Genomic DNA, 22,413 nt, shown 5'->3' on the forward strand with positions numbered 1-22,413 from the left:
AGTTTCACTTCTTAGAACTTGGAGCTTCTGTTCTTGGGGAAATTACACGACATGCAAAGGAAATCTGCCAGAAGTGTTACTGTTGTGGTTGGCTTCTTTTTTCCTCAGTTGCTGACTGCAGAGGGAGCAGAATATCACAACAAAAGCCTCCAGCTGTTTCTACAGCAGTTCAGACAGAAGGTTTTAATCATGAGACTGATCAAGATGTAGAAAGTCCTTGGACTGTGCCTGATGATATCCAGAGGATACTTCAACATTCTCATGACATCTTGTTTCAGGTGAGAGGTCTATTCTAGGAATTTTACAATACCCGCTGTTTAACACCAGTCCTTTATTTACTTTTGCTGTATTTGAAATGTATTTCTCTGTTTAAATTGTGGGTAGCAGAGAGGCAGTGGCGACTGATGGTTAGTCATCAGAACTAAATCATGTGTTCACAAGTGGCCTTGCAAATGAATGTTCCTTAGAGCAGCTATATAGGCAGGTCTTCTGTCCAAGCAGAGTGGTCAGATACACAGCTTGATTAGGTCATGTTTGAAAAGAGCCAGTACATGTCCCATGTCTGCACAGAGGTGTTGTTAGAAATGATGCACAATGGTGCAGCTCATCTTCCTTTTCTCCAACAGGACTCTGCACCTGGTACTGTTAGTTTCTCTCCTGCTGGCAATAATGACACCGATGGTATTTCTGAAAGCACAGGAAGTATTCTCAGCAGATTGGACTGGAATGCAATTGAGGCTATGGTAGCTGATGTGGAAGACACTTAAAGAGAACTCCTCAGTAATTGTGCACTCTTGAAACAGTTACTGGTGTTCAGTCTCATTTTTTTAAAATAATCACTGTTCTTAAAATGCATTGAGGCTTTTATTGGTTATCTTCTGAAGCAGCACAAAAACCTCTCACTGAGTAAGTCTTGCCTAGATAATATTTAATTCCTCAAAAGGAGGTTTGCTTTTCATATGTTTTCATAGTTTTAAGTCTTTAAGAACTAAATGATGTTGGTGAATACAGACTAGCAATCTTAATCAAGAATTTCTGATTCAGCTACCTTGCCCCTCTCAAACACCAAAAAGGTTCTGTTCTATTTTAAGAGCATTGCTAAATTGTTTTACCTTTGTACTTAAAATATAATGTCATTATTGACAATGTTTATTTTGTAACTTAAAAATTGTGATAAGCTGATTTAATAAAAATGAGTTTATTAGTTTCTGCTGTAAAGTGATATACACACATAGCACTTCTACTACTGTGTAGCCCTGAATGTCCATAAACATGTGCTCTACACTAGTATTTTTCACCCAGCTCATCTGTACAGTAGTTGGTAGAAATGCAAAAACAGTTTGAATGATAGAGGTATATACATATATATTCTGTCAGGAAACAGAAAAGTAAGAACAGACATGTGTATAAGATACTTAAGTAGAGAAAAAAATTGCTCTTCATCAATACTGTACAACGCAGTCTTGTTAGCACTATTCTGCCTGCTAGCAGATATTTGTAGGAAAATTTTCTATATGTTCAATGGTCATAAACTGTATAAATTGCTCCAGAAGTAATATGCCCTGTTTATTCCCATTTTTTCCTTATTATTATCCTTATTATTATTATTATCCCCTGTTTATTTCCATTTCCACTACAGCAGCTGCAAAGAGCACAATAGCACTATCTCATAGAGAAAATCCTCAGCTACGAAGTACTGATTTTCAATGTAGTTGCCACCACCATAACCGTGCATTTTCACCAGCTGTGAACAAATACCACGAGCTGTGCCTGTAAAAATCAGCACCTAGTGCCCCACTGTTGCCACTGCTGAAACACACTGCATGCCACCTCACATCCACTGTTTGGTTTCCATAAATGTGCAGCAAGTGGCAGTGAATGTCAGTGGGTGCCGTTTTTTTCCCACTTGGAAGAATTTGACAGCACAGCCTTGCATCATCTGCACTTCCATGTCAGACACCATTTTGTCAGATTGCCCCTCTGCTGCCGTCTGTCACACAGCAACAACTTAGAAAAGGATATTGGAGGGAAGGCTCAGCCTCTACTGCCATACCTATAGAATCCCCCTCTGACGTTGTGGGCCGACATAGTAAAATGGGAGCAGCCCTCATATTTATCGCAGTCCTGGCAGATGCAGCTGTGGTGGCTCTTTCACACCAGCAGCAGTTTTTATTTTTGTGGTGAAAAAAATTGAAATCTCCATGGAAGTCTAAAGAATGCTAATGCTATAATGTATGTTTGCCTGTTTCAGTGTACAGCTACATTGTGACAAATGTCAAGAAACACAAAAGGCCACACTTCCTCATTTACTCCTGTTCTTGGCAAGCAGAACCTAAACATTTCCATTTAAACATTAACTGCTAAACATTAATTGCAATTAACTATTAGTAAATGTTTATGCAGATATTTAGTATCCTATGACCAGCAAGCTCTGTATGAACATCAGTCTTAAATGGAGGAGAGTTGTTCTTTCCAAGCAATGAGTTCTGTTGTGTAAAGAAAATAAATACGCAACCCACCTTCCCTTTCATCAGCTCCTACAGAAAGTACAAATTTTGCTACTGAAACTGCTGATGATTACAACTACTGCAGGACCATTTTGCTGGAATGTGAGGCTGCAAAGGGAAAGCTTTCCAGTTAAGCTAAAAGCAGCTTTAAGCAATGCCCCTTATGCACCTTGAACAAATACGTACATACATGCAGTGCTGTAACATGCCAGGAGGTCTGTGACTGGACCTCCTATAACCAGACGGCCTCTGCAGGGAAGGAATTTCATACAACTTAGGGTTTGGGTTACTTTTTATTTTCTGGAAAGAAATCTTTCTGTGGAAAACACACCATAGACTCGAACTGATGACATTTTTCTCTAGGGTATACAAATGTACAATTTTGCTCCCATAAATGTCTCTGAAGATAAAACCAAACATTTTTAATGCCCATGAGGTGGTCTTCTCTCGCAACATTTTTCCTGATAACCATGTAGTTTGAGGGCTCATACCTGAGAAATCCATAGATGAAAGATGATTTTTTTAGCTGCCCAAAGCTGTGTCTTTATCATCATAATGCCAGGATAATGAGAGCAAATGCATTGGGGGAGAGAACTGCCCAGTGCTTTGTTTTCTTCAGCAAAGACAGCAAAAGAAGCTTGTGAGACCAATTTGAAGAAGAGAAAACACAAATTTGGCTATTGTGGTGTAACTGTGCTGTATTGTGCTCTTCCAAAAGATCTTATGGACTTCAGTTTGTATTGTTTTATTCTTTTAACTTATCTACATTATTGGAGGTAAAACCATGCAGTGTTGTGATGCTCCACTGAAACTCTTGTCTGCAAAATGCAGCTGACATAATCGTTGCCAGCCAGTTTTCAAAGGTCACTGAGAGAAAAAGTAATGTCCGTCCCAGTGAGAAGTGCACTGGGAAGATGCACATCACCATCTCTGCTTTTCTCTAATCAGACTAGGGCAGGTTTTGTAGTCAGAGCCTTGATAGGTGTGGAAAATTTCCTTTTCTTGTGCAGGATGTTGACAGATTATTTGTTTTAAAGCACTTTGTTTAAAATACTTTTATGTATGTCATCTCTCAGTGTAAGGAAACTGGTTTTATGCCGACAATACTGCATTTCCAACTTCCTGACAATCTGAAGACTGTTCAGTACTGTTCAAAAACAAGTAGTTCAAAACCAGCAGCAATTAAATGACTGCAGAAGTTTGTGAGATGGAGATGGACAAGCTGCAGCCACATCAGCAACTCTCTGCTTTCAAAACGGTTTAGAATTGCCTTAATAGCCTTTTAAGTTAGGGTAGAGGGATACACAGGATTGACAAGTGAGTTAACATCTGCCCTCATTAGAACTGACTTCATGTGAACATGATGTGGAAGAGTGAAGCAAGTCCAAGGCATCCTTCTGAAACCAAGAAGAGCAGTGCCAACAGGTAGGAACAAGTCAATACTGTATCAGTTGGAATATTTTGATACACTGTTGATCATCTGTTTTCCTCTGAGAACAGAACAGCAGGGAGGGAGCAGCAGATGATGTTTTCATAGCAAGCAAGTCAAGAATTCTTGTGTCTCTGCAGCAAACAATGAGAGTCGGTAACGTCCTTTATTTTCCCCTAGGAACTAGTCATATAATTGGACTTTGGTGTAGTATCTCCTGAGCAAAGGGAGGGGCAGACTGAACAGGAATGTAATGCGGTGCTTGGATGAATATAAATACTTCTTTGTCTCCTAAAGCAGGAAAATTAGCAAGGAAGTTTTGGAAGATATCCAAAAAAGGAGCGAGGTAGTACACAAACTGCAGGTACATGAGGAAAACAAATTAGGAGCCACCAAAAACAGTAGCATAACTCAGTGAGAGCAAATATCCCATTGCTCCTAGTAGAAAAACTGAGAGAGAATTCGTCCACCTCTGAGAGGAAGAGCAGAGAGAGCTACATGGCACCGTGCATTTGGCTGAGCCTTGGGCTGGAAGGGGTAACAATGTTCATATTTTCTCCTTCAAAGTGTTAACCGTAGTAATAGGACAGGGCCGAGGGTCTGCTGGAGAGAGAGAAGCAAAGAAGAGAAGAACAAAGATCATTAGTAGCATGCAGTGTTTTTTCATGAAAGAACTTCACATGTTTTTGTGAATCATGTTTTTGTCACTTTTTGTTTGGCTTTGGAAACGGGCCAAACAGTATATTTTGAAAGGGATTAGTTGCAGCAAGTTGGAAATAGCAATTAAGAAAATAGAGAGGAACAAAAATTACAATGTAGAATATGTATTATCTTTTGCATACTATTTGGAAGAATGTGATAGAAAAATGAGAAATGGAAGGAAAGAATCCTAAAAACATTCTTCAGGCTCAAGTGGGGCGACTCAAGAACTTCTTAAGTGACACAAACTGGAGCAGTTTGCATTTTCCTAAAACACAGTAATGCTTTTGTTTAAACCCACGTTTACTTCACCAATCCAGTATCGGATTATTTGCATCTGACTCTCAGGTCAGAAGCTGTAGTGCTGTAAGATTCAGATGATTTTATTGAGTTAAATTGTATACCTGGCCTTAGAAAATTCAGTGTAGATATCCTTTCTACGACTATTTGAAACAGTTTTTCCAATAATTTGCATTCTGTTACTGTGTGTGCAACACCCTTTTACATGTTAACATTTCTGGTTTCCTTAGTAGTTGCAGTCAGAACGTTGTTGGGTTCTTTGGTTGTTTCATAAAGCAGGGATACTGAAAATTTATCACCAATCAAACTCCCCAGGAACACAGTAGAATTAAAACAAGAAGAAAGAAAAATGTTCACAAGTGAAAAGATTCTACTAAATATTTATCTTTAATGTGGAATCTTTCTTACTAATTAGAGAATAACAAAATGGTACTTACGTGTTCTTGACTGTTTTCAGATAGCATCATCACACTTTACATTGCAGAAGTCTATTACTTTGACAGAGCTCTGGCTGAGGGATTTGAACTGAGGGACTGTAAGGAGATGTCAAATTACAAGATAAAGCAGCCTAATATGTACAGGACTGGCAAATATTCCTTATTTCCACAGATATTGCCTAATTAAAGAACAAACGTATGGGGAACATTCAGGCAAACAGCAATGGCTCCTTCACTCTTCAGATGGAATGGGATGCATTCAGCGGTGGTATGAGCTCCTTTGCAAGTCGCCCATGGCTTGGAAAAGATCAAAAAACTGTACTTGTTCCACAATATGTACTTGTGTTAAAGCCTGCCCTACAGTTTGTTTTTTCGGTTGTTTTGTTTTTTTTTTTTTTTGCACACAACAAACACAAAGTGAACTTGGTTTGGAGACCACGTAGCACAGCTTCATGTAAGGTGTCAGCAAATTACTCTGACCCTGAAGTGGGATATTTGTGAAGAAGCTAAAACAACATTGGTTTACTTTGTATGGTGCATCAAATGGACAAGAAATAGAAAAAAGGAGAGTTGTTCACAAAAAAACTCAGAGTTGATTCTGAGAGAAATACATGACTTGTTATGACCACTCCTAAAAATGACATTTAAAACTCAATCCAGGAAAACCTGTATCTAACTATGGAGCATCCAGTCTTACCTAGAAGTGGTCAAAGAGAATGAAGGCATGTAGAAGACCTTGCATGCCAGACCTTGGAGTGGGCTGAACGAGACTGGAAGTTTGGAATGCATGACTGCAAATGGGTGGAATGCAGACAGTCAGTCTGACTTCAGTCAGTTTGAACGGAGCTCTGTACAGGACGAAATGGAATCCTCACTCAAGTAGAGCAAAACAGTGGTCAAAAGCACGTTAATTACTAGTTCAGGAAATAACTCCTTGTGCAGTTTTTGCTTCAATACCATTGACTCTTTGAGAGCACGGCACGCGGACCCTTTGCAGGAATAACTCATGTAAGGAATGAATTTCCAGAACTCAACGTTAATCAAAACAGTGCTGGTGTTGATTTTGACAAGCCGATTTCTAAAATAATTTTCGGTTAAAGTCCTGAGTTTTACAGCCTGCTGTTGAGCTGATCATAACTGTGAATTTTATTTAAAAATGTGTAACAGCCATTGCATTTTTAGAACACTGTAGTAAGTGAATTATTATTTTTTCTGATTTTAGACAACTAAAAAGAATTGATGAAAAGCGATCCAAAACATAGAGAACTTAATTCTGCACGGGTCTAAAGTGCAGTTTTATGTTTGGAAATGAGGCATTACTGTTCAGAATGACACTAGACTAATTATGCTCAGGACTGGCCTGGGAAAACTTAGAATGAAAAGTTTCCTAATGAATCTGCAACTGATGGATTTTCTCAAGAGATCATTACACATCATTTGTCTGTGCTCACAGCAGGAAGCAAAATACGCTCAGCTCATCTATACAAGTAGGGATTGAAGTGCAATTCAGCTTCTGCATTACTCTGTACAACCATCACTCTAACACAAGAGACAGAAAAAGCTGCAGTCTAAAGGAAGCAGTCTTCAGTTTGTGTTTGTGCAGAAACATCAACTGCAGTGAGAGAACTGTGCTGTTTCCAACAAACTGTAGCTCTCTGTTGGACAGAGGAATAGTTAAAACAAATAGAGGAGGTTTCTTGGGAAGGTTAATGTGGAATTTCATCACAGATGAGCTGATTCACAAGAAAGGATAATTGGAGTGAGGACAGGGAAAGGTGTATATCCAAATATAACAGCTGAAGAATTGCCCCATGCAACGTATTTGGTGCTCATAACTACCGTTTCCAAAATACAGGCTACATTGCAAAGCAGATGCTCAACTCTCAAATCTCTGGAAGGGTGGTGGGTGAAGAGCAGCTGTATCACTGTTTTCTAGCCCCTAGGAACTAGGATACTTGTTTTCAACACAGCTTTGACAGTGCTGTTATGCAGAAAAGCTCATGAAAACCAAGTTTGTTTAAATAGTCCCTGAAATACTGAGAAATACTTGCCACTCTGAGTCACCAGCTGTAGCCTGGAAAACTTGCAGATCCTCTTTCTTAGTGAGATGGGTGCTAAAATGTATGTCACAGACTTGCACAGCCACCAAACTGGTGCCTGTAGCCTGCATAGGCATCCACACGGCACAGACTGTTGCACACAGGATCAGGTTGCCTCCCTCATCTTCTCATTTGCCTCAAAACCAATGCATGGGCTAAGAGGGTTTCTGAGGAAGTTTAGAAGAGACATTTTACAATCAGTATCTGCAGTGTATGTCAGTGAAAACGACTCCTTCCTCATACAAAAAGTCCAAACTCAAGTGGGAAATGGGACATCTGAATCGTGTTTTAGAAGCAGTGTGGGGCTGATCAACAACAGAATGGCAAGAATTATCTCAGAATGAATGAAGCACAATGGGAATGGGTTTATAACTAAGTGTATGGCGCGGGCTGGGATAAAAACTTGAAAGTGTCATTTTGGAAGGGCTCAAACTGAACTCTTAAAACATTTATTTTAAATAAATGAAATATGAAAATACTATGAATTTATTTGTATATAACAGTAATACTTTAATATTTAGTCAAGGAACCATGAAATCTAAAAACTCACAACTTACATTCAGAACTCACCTACCATTACAACTCAGTACTTCAATGACAAATTCTTGGAGGGATATGGAAACACTTGTACAGTTACGGGGTGGCTCTAAAGTGAGTGGGAAGAAACTAAGGTACAGGACTTGTTCCTTGAGCTCTTGCTATTTCTAGTGCTGGGCACATGAACAAAAAGCAATACATGTTTATTTGAATTTAACTCCATTAACACCTTGGAATGGTGGCTTGGAATTAAAATGCATTGTTAGGTTTACAGTAAGGATCAATTGAACTGACCCATTCATTAACTGGAACATTGATACCCTGCTCTTTAATTAGCACCAGATGAATCAGACTCTATTACAAGCTTTTTGTCATGAGCCACAAACACGTTAGAACTGTTTCAGTGCTACAAGTTATTCCATGTTAGAGCTGCAAGAGATTTGAGGTATGTTGAGCACAACCCGACGCTGACAATATTCTCACTAGTGACATTACAATGGCAAAACAAACACTAAGGTTTGACTGAGGTTTTGCAAGTGTAAATAGCCTTTTAATGGCCACACCTCACTGAAATGCTTAAGCTGAATATTGTCCTTTATACATGTTAATTATTGATATAAGCAATAGAGAACCTCAAAAATACAAAAGGACATTACTGGATCATTTAAAAAAATACTTATTTGTAATTAAAAGTTTTGTCAAAAACTATTATGATCTTTTATAGCTGCAGATAATGAAAATATTCAGGAATTATTTCTGGAATTTTACAGTACTGAGGTGGAAGATTAAAAATAACCATTTCATTTTCATTTAGATCGTGGAAGTGTCCATGTTTTCTCTACGTACAACATGGCTGGTGTTAATTCTGAACGCCTGACAACATCCCTTTGTTACACACAGTACCACAACAAGTTTCCACGTACAGAACTGGTACGCAAAGGGAGAAAGCAAGAAGAATAACAAAATTCAATAATTATTATCATTATGTATGTAAAAATCTATAGCCATACAGTGAAAAAATACTACCAAGCTATGTCAAAACGAAGGAGTAAATTCTGTTATTGTTATCAATTACTGCACTGCAGCGCTCTCTTTTCTTTTTCTTTAATTAACATAGTAAGACCCTCCAGCACGGAGCTGCTGCCAACCGCGGGAGGTTTCTGCTGCTTCCCAGCACGGCAGCTCAGGGCGGAGCAGTGCGGGTTGCAGCTGCGCCCCGGCTGTTGTGCACGGCTGAAAGTCATCAGCCCGCGTTACAGACAGCGGGAACTTGTTTCCACAAGAGCCCTGCTAACCTTCTCTTTCATAACAAGCAATCTGAACGTCTGTGATAGCCAAAGTGGCAATAAATCTTACTATCGATAGTGTGGGAGGGGAAAACTCAACTCTTAACTATTGAGGACGTTACCAATTTATTTAATTATCTATAACTAGTTTTATAAGTCTGCATTATGCTACAGCCAACAGATCCCCACAAGGAGCATGTGTGCCCTTTGGCATATCACACAAAATGGAACCAGTTCAAATCTTCTCGACTAAGACAAATTTAGACATCCGTTTTTTATAGTTTAATTATAATTATACTGATAATTTTATTCTAATAAATATCAAACAAATTAATATAAAGCAAAACAAAAAAATCCCCAAACAAATGAAAGCAACAAAACAAAAAATCCCCAAAAAACGAAAACTTCACAACTCTTTGCTATTGGGAAAGCCAGATGACCAGGAAAAAAAGAGAAAACAAAACTGTTAATGAACATGGAAATGCTTGTATTACATATGAAAAATGATGCTTTGATATAAACCAGAAATGCCTAACAGATGAGTGACAGAGATTTGAGGCTGCATCTGTGTAGCAGTTCTTGCTTCAATCACCAGTTCACCCTTGCAAGTATTCTCAACTTTCTACTTAACAACAGGGAAGACAAAAGGCTGGGAAAATATTTCTGTTCCAGTGGTGGAAGAGCAAACAGGAATTTCCCACAGGAACAGTTACTAACTAGATTCTGAGGAGTTATCAATCCTTTCAGCTTAACGTCATTTCTGTCCTCGAGTGTATTTTGGAATGCTGTTACTATTCCTCACAAATTGGACAAAGCATTGAGAGTTCTGCAAACTAATTTCAATAAAAATATCCTACCACAAATGAAGTTTGCAGAAGGAAATACACAAAGAAATATTAACTTACTGAGAACACCTGTTTTAGATGAACAGATTGTGGAACGCAGCAGGGTTTAATACACTCTTTAAAAAGTTACTGTTTTAGATTAACTTCTTTGCAATCTTCTGCTTTTGTTGCAATCTAGAAAATCAAACTCATGAAAGGCTCGAGGCAATGCAATTGAAGCAAATGCTTCCAAAAGCTTGCAACAGTAATTTTTTTTTTCAATTTACAAAATGTGAAAATTCAATTCATTAAAAAAAAAAAAAAAAAAAAAAAGTCTAATATACAAACTTGAAAAAAAAAAATCATTTGTGAAGGAATGTAGCATAATTGCCCAGATCCATATCCATTCACTCCTCAGATACTGGTAGCTATTTCCTTTTTACACAACCTCTACTTTTCAACCCAAAGAGATTCATACATGGCCAGTTAGCCCAAGCAGAAGAGTCATTCAACTTTCCCAAAACTTAAACTATCATAAATTACCATTTGGACAGTATTAGAAAGAAATTGAAGCATACAAGGAATAAACTATAGTTTCTTTTTATATCAAAATGTACTCTTGAAAATGTGTTTGGCACAGTGCTAAATCATATAGTTAATACTAAATATTGCAGGATACAATCAAACCCTGGAGTTAACTTGTGTTTACACCCTTTAAGGGATAAAAATAAAAAGATACCAATTATTCAGAAGTCAGCCTATACAAACTGTATAAACAATATCTTATGCCTTGTTTTGAAAACCACTGCTATAGTAAATTTTACATAAAAGACTGCAAAATAATATAAATGGATTTAAACAGATCTTTACAATAAGAAATTCAAATGGAAACAGACAAGTAACAAAGAGAAGTAAAAAAATTTATTGCAGTATTCGTTCCACCAGATTTGCTGGGGATCCCTTTTCTTGTATTATTTCAGGGTGACCTAATACATCAAAATCTACATTTACAAAAAACTCCTCCTGCAGATAGGTCATAGATACTGCATGCTTTTTTTTTTTTTATTTTTTTTTTTCCTCTTTTTTCTTCAACAGAATAAATTATATATCCAGGAGATTCTGCCATTTTACAGCCTGGAAAAACAATGCTTCCCTGGAAACTGGGCTAAGCTAAAGAAAGCCATCCGCTGCTAGGTTAAACTCCAAGAACACTTTATTAAGAACATTAACAGACTAATTTCCAACATTCACTTGTTTATTTTTTTTTAAACAGAAAGTTTTTTTTCAAGATATAAACAATTTTTTGTTAAACTATAATACAGTGGGAGTAAAAATGAACTGAGAAGTTTCTGCTGCACAACAGCGAAGGAAGCTCCCACAAAAATGTTTACCAAACATTTCCTTCTTTTTTTCCTGTGTCCCAGGTTCCATTCTTACTCTTCATTTAACTGATTTTTAATTTTTTTTTTTTTTTTTTGCCAGAAAGTTGATATTTCAAGTTTTTCTGTTATTTCAATTCATGTAAATTTGGCTGCATGTACAAATCATTAGCTTGAAGTTCCATCCTTGGCGGCATACAGCGATCGTAAAGTCTGAACAACTTTATTAGTCAGCTTATTAGCACTCGTTAGAGCAATTTTTTTGTAAATAATGTCTGACTCTTTAATAGTGTCTACCCAAGGCACCAGTTTGCGGCCATCACGGCGCTTAGCCTCAGTCCAGGAGCCACTGTAGGAGCCTGCCATCCACTGAACACTGAAGCCATTGCTGGTTTTCTGTACTACTCTTGCAATTTGTGGTCGATCTTTGTACTTTGGACAGCAAATAGCGATGACATCCATGACATCAACACTTTCATTCATCTGTGAAGCCAACTCCGTAGAGTCTGAATTTCGTTTTGACCTTCTCAATGACTAAAACATTGGGGGGAAAAAAGACCATGTGTTACACAAAAGAACTTTAGTGAAATTATTGCTTTTATTGCTTTTAATCCCTTGACGCCGGGAGTTGGGATTTCCCGGCACACATTCCATTGCCGGCAATGAGACGCACCGCGACCGCCAGCGCCAAGGGGTTAACATATCCTTGTAAAACCACATACTCTTAATTTGTACCCGTGTCTTTATCTCTTAATGATATATAAAATTATATATACACATGAATCATAAAGCTACATAAAAACTTGGCAACAATAAAAAGGATAACACACAGTACATTCCAAAGGAAATTAATAACTTTTTATACTGGATAAATCTCATTTTCTAGTTTGTTTGTTTTTTTTTTTTTGTTGTTTTTTTTTATTGTCTTTTCTGTTAAACTTTCTACAAAAGTTGTATAAACGGTTAAGTAGAGAATCTCTATCTACAAAATGCTTTCTTTCATGTGGATTACATTACTCGGTGTACATTTAATATAATAGACTGACATTTATAAGCACATAAAAATCATTTTACGTAATACGCTGCGAAATACGTTGACTCCTCCTCCGCCTCACCCCTGAAGTGCCTCCTCCTCTATCCTCCCCATCACTTTCATCGTCCTCTGTCTCAGCTGCATTGTTTTTAGGGCTGCCTCCTCCAAGCAGCGAGGTAATTGCTTTGTTCCGAGCATTTGTGCTAGCTGACACCTCTCCATCTTCTTCTTCTTCATCAGGATCCAAATGTTCCATAAGGAGCTTGAACTAAAAGAGACCACACAGGTCAGTCTACACTGTAACTTTTAAAATACATATTTATAAGATGCGACATTAAATAAAACCAAAAGGCAACATAAGAATGCAGTAAAACAAAAGGCAGCTTCAAACTTGAACAGCTCCTGTGGTCTCCTCTACACACTTCTTTCTGTCCTCTCATTTCCTACTGGATATCTAAAGCTTTCTTCCCAAGTTTCCATAACTTCCAAGTTTTCTCTAGTTAATATTTTAACGAACTGCCAAGAAGAAAAAGAAAAGATAAATGTGCTGGATCTATTCTATTTCACTCTGATGAAAGCCACCAGGGTCAAAAAGAACAAATTACAAAGGAAAAGATATCAGAAATTCGAAAATACTTTGTAAAGATGAATACTGCTCAGCTGAAATTATTGTTTATTGTGTTTAAATTTATTAGGAGACTCTGAAAAATAACACAGAGAAGCATTCTGAAAAGAAGTTGTGTTATCATAATATTGCATAAGATTACCAGGAAAATAACATTTTGAAAACTGAAATGTTCATCAATCCATGAGCATCTTCTTTCAAGTTTGTATTGTGTTAGCTAGTTTGGAAGAGTTTTAGATATCCTGCTGGGCAACTTTACTTACATCTAAGTACTGTTTTACTATACTCCTCTTCACTTCTTCAGTGATCTTGGAATTAGCCATATCACTCCGCAGAAAATCCAGAGTTTGTTTTGGATGAAAATGCACTCCTGTCTTCCTGTTTATCGCTTTATCATAAACTTTTGCAGACTCAGATGGAGAATATTTCTGAATTTTACTGTTTAATGAAAATAAGAGAGAAGCTTTTGCGGACGTTGCAAAAAAATTCAAAGAAAAGCTTTTAAAATCTTCAGCTTATGCAGATATATTTGCATCATTTCATATACAACAGACACCCTGATAAGAAATGAAGTCATTGCTTTTTCTAAGCTAACATTTCTGTTTCTTTGCATCGACCTATTACACCTACGCTTTTTCCCTTATACAAAGCTGCTGATTACATTGAGTTACAATCGATTTTTTTTTAAATGTCCAGACTTAATCCTTAATAAAAAACTAGATTATCTAAGTATCCTTACCTATCAGAGAATCCACAAAGGTTCTTCAAATGCTGTTTCAGCATCAAAAGTAATAATATGCCTTGAGACACATTTGCAAATTCGATTAAAGGAGCTGAGTTTTCTGGTAAACATTTCATCACAGCATTTATATCATTTTCTTCATCAGAATCTGAATCAGAATCTACTCGTTTTCGTAACCTCCGAGGCTTAGAAGCTTCCTCTTCACTTTCACTCTCACTGCCACTATTACTGTCACTCTCAGTCTCCTCGTCTGATGAAGGCTTTCTTTCCTTTTTTTTGTCTTTCACCATAGACTGTGAAACAGAGAATTAACACACAATGCATAATTAGGGTAAAGTAGCACATTTCTAAAAAATTTTTCTAAAATCATCATTGGCTGAGATCAGCATGAATTCCCTGAACAACGTTATTAATTCATAAATTGAAAGATTAAAATTACTTATGGTGAAAAGATACTCTACTGTCCTTTGGATCCCCCTCAGAAAAGCTGATCTGAAGACCACATTTTTTGCAAGGTGGATACAGTAGAAGTAAATGAAGCAACAAAGAATTCACAGCAGTTTCAAAAAGTAGTGTTAATAGCACCAGAAAAATGTATTAGAAGACAGAATACAATAAAACAAATATAAGGCAAGTTTTTTTCTGACACTGGATATCATTTTTGTGCATTACATATACTTCCACATGTACGTACAGAGAAGTCTCAGCTTCTTCTAATTCTTGCTTCTGTTAAAATTCTATCATATTAATTATTACACTGTTGATCAAAAAAATCCCAAGCAGTAATACACAGAAAATGAAATCAGTTCTGCTACTTGTAGAGCTACAGTTTCACACTTGCATTATTACTACACAGCTACTCTGACTTTTCATAACACATAACCTGATGTCCCCGTGGGTATCCTCACTGTGCTACACTGGCGCTACACCCTGGTGCTCCATCTGAAGAATGTACTCCAGATTGCCGCAGACTGAAAAGCAGTTTTTGTGGGGTTGCACTCAAAACATCGTAGTTTCCAGGCATCAGGTGACTTAATGGTCAGATTGGAAATTCTTGAAATGGGCTTGCTCCCTAACAGCTTGGACCTAACAGCGTTAGAGCTGTCCAGGAAAATAAGGTTCTTAAGTATTTGAGAAACAGAGGTCTTTTGCTAACAGTGTTGTGTATTCAGTTACAACAGATGCCACAACCAGGGTTTTTATATGCCACCTTATGCAATTACGTTTTCTGTACTCTTTTCTTGTAGTAAACAGTGTAGTTTAAGTTTCTCAGGTGAAACACATAAAAATAACATCCTTTACTTGACAACAAAGCAAATTAAACAGCAAACATGGTTATTTATTAGAACATCCACAATAAATCAGCATTTTATAGTGATTCACACAACTTCTTATTTCTCAGAATTACTACAGAATTACAGGTATTTCATATTAGTGTCTCAAAAATCATCATTCTTTTTTAATAACATAAGCAGCATTGTAAGGAAAGTTTTAATTAGCATCTTCCAGATCCAGGCCAGAGCAGAAAGGGGTCGTTTATTTTTCAACTAGTGATTATAAAGCAATGCTGCTTGCCCGTATCATCATAATCATATTACACTCACTAAAAAACTGCTGAAATTATAGAAAAATTTATGTTTCCACTATGATAAATATATTAAAGGCACATACCTCTTTAAATGACTGTAGTAGGTTACTACCAGAAACTGATAGTGTAATGTCTATATGATGCATTATAAACAGTGGCTCTTCCTGTGTTTGATAAGGAAAACAGGCTAGATTGTCTGCTATGTACAAGAGCATATTCACCTCTGTTTTCTGGAAAATAAATTAAAAAATATAAGTGTACATATAAATACACACACAAATACATTAGACTCAAACACTTGCACGGTGCTCCTAGCAACCTCGAGCAAAAATAATGATCACAGATTTTATTCTAGGTACTTCCCATTCCACTTTAAAGAACATATGTTGAGATGAACATACATTATTTCTAAACAATCCAAACTGGGATATAGAAAGATAGAGACGGATGCAAAATTAAGAAGCACATTCTGTTACACAGGTAAACGCCTCATATTACAGAGTAAAACAAAACATACTAGGGAAGTAAATTATCAATAATTATGTCATAAAAATACATTGTGAGAGGAGAATTTAATCCTGTAGTGCTATATCAAATTTCTTTTTGGAAGGAAAGACGATGCTTACTGCAGTATCATCAAAGAGATTGAGTAAAGAAATTAGAAATGCTCGTCTGTGCTGACGGTTCCCTCGGATCATAGAGTATAGGTGTGAACACAATGCACTGGATGATTCATCGTGTCTAAAGCCTCTTACGGGATCCTTTGGACAGGTATTGATTGCCTGTTGTACCTGGTAAGACATCTTCATACCAGCCACTGCTTTCATCTGAAATGAGAAAGTATTTGTTTTATTTAAATTGCTTCCGAGGAGTAAAACTGAAATGTGAAATAATATAAGTCTTGCCATGGGAAATTTTAAACAAATGTCTGTGAAAAGAAACCACTAGCATCTATATTAAGAAATAGCTTATTTCCTTTTAAGCAGCTGCTCACCTGAATTTTAGCTTTCAGACATTCTATGTAATGATACTCTCGAGTTCTTGGTCTGCTCTTGATTTGCGCTTGTGTTGCTAAACAGGTTATAACAGAATTTGTGGTGGAGATCAAAATGTCTTGCAAAATGCTTTCACCACTTACCCATGTAAGACATTTACAGCTAATCTACTTACCAACCGCAGCACGGTATTCCATTTAAGCTGCTTTCAAGAATAGATAAATGTTCATATATCTGTAGAATAATTTACCAAATATGTATGCTTATGTAAACTGTAGTGAAACCAAAGCTGAGCCCATATTAGTGGAAATTAACCATCAGAAAATGAGATTTTTTTTGCACATATAATAGAATTTCTTGCTGATTTTGCTTACTTCAGGGCTACTACTCTATTTTCAGAGCAAACTGAATCTTTAGGTAGGCTGCAGATACAACTCTCCTCATAAATCCTTTTCTTCATTTCAATATGATTATCTCCTCATGTATACAGTGTTTTATACCAGAACTGCCTACAAAGAAACACCATAGTTGGCCTTCACCTACTGCATTAAGTGTATGTTTGGATACCATGAACAATGCAGTGTTTCAATCTCAGTAGAAATACAGGTAGATTTTGGAACCTTCATAAAGCAGTACACAAGTTGAACCAAGAATGGAATCTTCTGCAATGAGGTAAAAGTTCTGCAACTCTGCTTCACATCTCAACCAGAACTAATGACACTATGCCACGAGTCGACAAGTCCGCAGACTCAGCCCTCAGATTTTCCTTTAGCAAGATCTCCCAGTTCTAAATACCTTTCTATGCTGCCAATGATCCGATTACATGTCAATAAAGTTTCAATGCTCTAAAAATTCAAATACAAACTACTCTAAGGACCTCTTCTTTGAGGAAGGTGTTCTGATCCTTTGTATACTGATATAGGTAAGTTACTGCTAAACTTACTGAAACAGCTATCCTTACCTTTTATAAAATAAATACTCTTATGTACTATCCAGTGCAGAAAATATTGTGAATTAGAAACTAAAGGAAATTATAAATTGAAACTGATGCTTCATATGGCTGTATTCTATTACATATTTCGTGTTTTCAGGAACAGAAACCTTCAAGCAGGAGAAAGAGTTGGGATCTTCTTTACAATTGCTTATATTGATTGTTAGTTTATATTCTTCTTCTGCAGCTGTGGCACATTCAAGCTAAACCATCAACAAACAGTATGGTATAAAACTTTACATTAGAATTACTTACGTGAATGAAACCAGCATACTTTTTGTCTATTTCCACCAACTGCTGGTCAGCTTTGTTTCGCATAGAGGGCTCTGGATCTGTGCCCATAGCAATTAAGTATGGCACACACTTGAAAAACAAATGAAATGATTATTTGGTCATTATACTACCTCTTTCTCACCCTTTGTTCTTCCATTATACTGTTCTTGTATTCTGACTACTGTACAAATTAGAATAGTAAGCCCTCTGCAGCTTAACCTTCAGAGTATTTTTGCAAGTAGAGTACAATATACAAGAAAGACCAGCATTAAAAGTGATGGTATAAGTTGTGCAAGGTCTCAGGTTGTGTTCCTATTTTTCTCAAACTCTAAAAAATGCCATTTAAAAAAACTCATATCGCTTCTGACTGAACATGCACGATGGCTGCAGCATTAAAAACAATACAAATAAAAATAATATAAATAAAAACATTGTGTAAGAATAATAGTGATTACAACTGAAGACAGTTCGGACAGTGGAGGATATGTATACTGATGTAGAGGCAAGCCGATGGAGTTTTCAACGCAAAAAGTAGAAGAAAAAGACCTGGCAGTTTACAATAGAGGAGTAACATGATCCTGTGACAATCTGCACGTGCTCTTTAGTTACTGGCTAGACATCTTGATCCAAAGGCAAGAAAAAAACATTTGGAATCTCGCTGGCTAACCAGCTAACACATATTTGAAGTATGTTTCCTATAAAGTGCCTTTGCTGTAATAAGAAATCACTGTAATACAGCTAGAAGAGGAACACTGGAAGTTCACCTAGCAAGTGTAAAAACCTGTAACAATAACAACCCCATTCTCCCTATCAGAAAAGCCTACCATACCTGAACAGGATGGATGAGACCCTGGTTTAACGTCAGTGCAATGACATTTAGAGCAAAGTGGCGTACATTGGACTGGGTATGAAAGAAAGCCTCAAGGACCTGTTTGAGATACAGCTGCATGATGGAACTACTCATCCCTGAGGAAATATCACCCATTTCTTTCAGGTCTTCCTGTTTCGCTACTTTTTTCCCTGTAGAAAGGATAGAATAAACAGCACACTCACAACAGTATAATAACTTACTTTGCCATTAATTGACACATAATTGATAATTAAGTTTTACTATGTACACAAACATTTCAGCTGTCTTAGAATGGGTTTTATGACCTCATGAATAACAGAACGATTGGAAGGTAGATATTCTTCAAGATAGATAACTAGAGATGTGAACTTAATTAAATTCTTGTTCCTTAGTAAATGCTTTTAAAAATTCCTTAATATTACTCATTTTGTATCTACAGATTAACCTCAGATAAGATTCTGAAGGAAAGTATTACTATCATCACTATAGCAATTACATGTTTTGGATTTGCTTCCAGGATTTATACATCTTGAAAGTTAATAAGCTACACTTCTCAATTTACCTATGGCACATAATGAATTCTGAAAATACCTCTAGGATACTTCATGGACAATATTATTAATAAATATCAATTTCAAGTGATTCAGTTAACACATACAGTGATTGTACGCAAGAAAGTTAGATTTTACACAGATGAAGTAATTATCACAGAAGAACTCAACACTTACAGTCTCTGTCTGCCTGCTGCATACGTGTGTCCTCCTCCTGCAAGTAGGTCTGCAGGTTTTTTAACACTTGGATTTTTAGGTTTACTGAACAGTTCTTATCTGAAAGAATGCTGTTGTACAGAGTCTTTACTTCCTGTTCAAACATTAAGCTTGGGTGTTGTATAAACGCAAATCCTAAGGGTGGAAAAATAGGACATATTCCACATTATTATAATATTGGAATTGTATTACTATTTTTTAAGTCTTGCTATAAAATAAAGGTGTGAAATGTATGTCCTCCCATTCCTACAACAGTATTGCTTTCCTAGTCCAAACAGAACTGCTTTTTCACATGGTCATCGTCCAAAACTTATAAGGAGTTCTATCAGCTACAGCAAAACACTTGCAATACACTTGATAAATACGGGATGCTGACCCAGGGCAGCTGCAGAAAGAAGAGTTACATGCATCCAGAAGCACATCCAGTGTGGTGGCCTGCACCTAAATGATTAGAAGCTCTCTAGAGAACAAGTGAAGAACATAACTAGAAATAGCTGGTTATAGAAAAACTGATAAAAATTACAAGCACTTAAAAATAAAATCTTAAAAGAAAATAACATCACAGAATTGTAGGGGTTGGAAGGGACCTCCAGAGATCATCGAGTCCAACCCCCCTGCCAAAGCAGGCTCCCTACACCAGGTCGCACAGGTAGGCATCCAGGCAGGTCTTGAACATCTCCAGAGAAGGAGACTCCACCACCTCCCTGGGCAGCCTGTTCCAGTGCTCCGTCACCTCACTGTAAAGAAGTTCTTGCGCATGTTTGTACGGAACTTCCTATGCTGCAGTTTCCAGCCGTTTCCCCTTGTCCTGTCTCCACTCACCACTGAAAACAGTCTGGCCTCGCCATTCTGCCTCCCACACCTCAGATATTTATAGACCTGGATCAGGTCCCCTCTCAGTCTTCTCTTCTCAAGGCTGAACAGACCCAGTTCACTCAGCCTTTCTTCATAGGAGAGATGCTCCAGGCCCTTCACCATCTTCGTGGCCCTCCGCTGGACTCTTTCCAAGAGATCCTTGTCTTTTTTGTACTGGGGAGCCCAGAACTGGACGCAGTACTCCAGATGAGGCCTCACCAGGGCAGAGTAGAGGGGGAGGATCACCTCCCTCGACCTGCTGGACACGCTCTTTTTAATGCACCCCAGTAAGCCATTGGCCTTTTTGGCTACAAGGGCACACTGCTGGCTCATGGCCAACCTGTCGTCCACCAGGACACCCAGGTCCCTTTCCGCAGAGCTCCTCTCCAGCAGGTCATCCCCCAACCTGTACTGGTGCATGCAATTATTCCTCCCCAGATGCAAGACCCTACACTTGCTTTTGTTAAACCTCATCCGTTTTTTTTCTGCCCAGCTCTCCAGCCTATCCAGGTCTTGCTGAATGGCAACACAGCCTTCAGGCGTGTCAGCCAATCCTCCCAACTTCGTATCATCAGCAAACTTGCTGAGGGTGGCCATTATCCCCTCATCAAGGTCACTGATGAAGATGTTGAACAAGACCGGACCCAGCACAGACCCCTGAGGAACACCGCTAGTTACAGGCCTCCAGCCAGACTCTGCACCACCAACAACGACCCTCTGCGATTCACAATTCTGTGATTCTGTAACATAGTGAACAGAATAAAATAAAATTTATACCTCCTGCTATCATCAGTCACATACCTAGTAAGGACTCCTGAAAACTCTCTGTAAGTGCTTCCAAAACTACAACTTTCAGAAGATACACACTACAAAAGTGTTTTCAGATGCAGCTTTACCCTTCAGAAAGAATTGGCTACTCTTAGTCCGAGAAGTCTTTATTTCATAAAATCTTAAGTATAAATTAGTAGCTGTATGTATCATTATAGATTATGTGTGTATATTTAGAAGTGCTGCTGACCACCCTTCACCGCTCCATAAAAAACAGCAATAGGAACACTACGTCTCTATTTTAACTATGTTTAACTACTGTTTTACTTTTTCTTTTAAGGCTGTTAAGGAAAAGTGGACATTAAATGACTTACAGGAAGCTAATACCCTCAATGAACAAAGAGACAACATAAAAAACTGAATGGGAAAAAAGTGACAGCAAAAATAATAATAATAATAATAAAAAATTATGCAAAGTATTAGAGTGGCTGTCATGAAGGGAAGACTAAGCTAGATTTTTAAAAATGACTCTGCAGACACAGTATGTATAATGGCTAAATCTAGGGCAAAACCTCAATGTGACTGACCTCATTTCAATCTCAAAATAAGGAGAGTACAGAAGGCAGAGGCAGGGGAAAAAGGGAAAAAAGAAGAAAAATAGTGATGATGGTCTCTGAAGTATATCATATAATTGCGTACTCAGTACAACTGTATAATAATAAGTTAATCACGTCTGAGCAAGTTCAATCCATTTTTCAGGTTAATTTAAAACAAAAACAAAAGCATAGCACATGTATGTATAACAGCCCATAGTCCACTCCTTCCTTCAGTCACTCAAAGGAGTTTAAGAACACCAGTATTCTCAAAGAGATGCTTACATTCCATATTCTGTAAGTGGGGAAGAAATCTTACTTGGTATAATTTCTCATAAGGGATGAGACATAAAACACCTGCTACGTTCATTCTGTTAAGAGTCAGCCTTGGCCAAGTAAGTCTCTACCTGTTAGATAGTTGTAGGTATAGCTATATTTACTACCTAAATTTTAAATCCTCAACCTGACTTGACTTCTTGGAAAAGAACCACAATTACTCTTCAAAAGACTTACAGTTATGCTGAATTCCTCAACTGGAGTGATACATACCAAAGCAAATGCTAAACCTGTTTAGTGCCCTCTCTGAAAGGTTTCACTAGCAACTACTGATAGGAAAGTACAAGTTCTTCATGTGAATCTTTAACTGCGTATGAATGTTAAAATTGCCTGTTAGTCCTTTCAATCTTGTTGTGCACAAATGTTGAATGACTTGACAACAGTTCAATTAACAGCCAGTAAGATGGAACTTTGTCCTGTATACCAAATCTGGACACTTGCAACAGCTAGTCCTCAAATAGAATGCAAACACAGATTAGATGCGCCACTTAAAACAGTTG

At 37.5% G+C, this 22,413-nt stretch overlaps 2 protein-coding genes across 2 annotated transcripts in view; one reads left to right on the forward strand and one right to left on the reverse strand.

Annotated features, from left to right (window-relative positions):
- CPLANE1 (ciliogenesis and planar polarity effector complex subunit 1) overlaps positions 1-767 on the forward strand; it is a gene marked incomplete at both ends in the record, with an annotated part of 64,947 nt that extends 64,180 nt beyond the window's left edge. Inside the window, 2 exons of the mRNA XM_079548723.1 lie at positions 109-278; positions 627-767. Coding sequence (XP_079404849.1) covers positions 109-278; positions 627-767 — 311 coding nt within the window. The remainder of the gene's footprint in view (positions 1-108; positions 279-626) is intronic.
- Positions 768-11,458: 10,691 nt separating this feature from the next.
- The window catches only part of NIPBL (NIPBL cohesin loading factor), a gene marked incomplete at its 5' end in the record, with an annotated part of 109,675 nt that continues 98,720 nt past the window's right edge, over positions 11,459-22,413 (reverse strand). Inside the window, 9 exons of the mRNA XM_079548636.1 lie at positions 11,459-12,031; positions 12,613-12,798; positions 13,419-13,593; positions 13,895-14,190; positions 15,569-15,715; positions 16,112-16,312; positions 17,727-17,834; positions 18,574-18,764; positions 19,323-19,496. Coding sequence (XP_079404762.1) covers positions 11,666-12,031; positions 12,613-12,798; positions 13,419-13,593; positions 13,895-14,190; positions 15,569-15,715; positions 16,112-16,312; positions 17,727-17,834; positions 18,574-18,764; positions 19,323-19,496 — 1,844 coding nt within the window. The 3' untranslated portion in view covers positions 11,459-11,665. The remainder of the gene's footprint in view (positions 12,032-12,612; positions 12,799-13,418; positions 13,594-13,894; positions 14,191-15,568; positions 15,716-16,111; positions 16,313-17,726; positions 17,835-18,573; positions 18,765-19,322; positions 19,497-22,413) is intronic.

This window comes from Tetrao urogallus, assembly GCF_951394365.1.
Source record: "Tetrao urogallus genome assembly, chromosome: Z".
Classification (NCBI taxonomy): Eukaryota; Metazoa; Chordata; class Aves; order Galliformes; family Phasianidae; genus Tetrao; species Tetrao urogallus.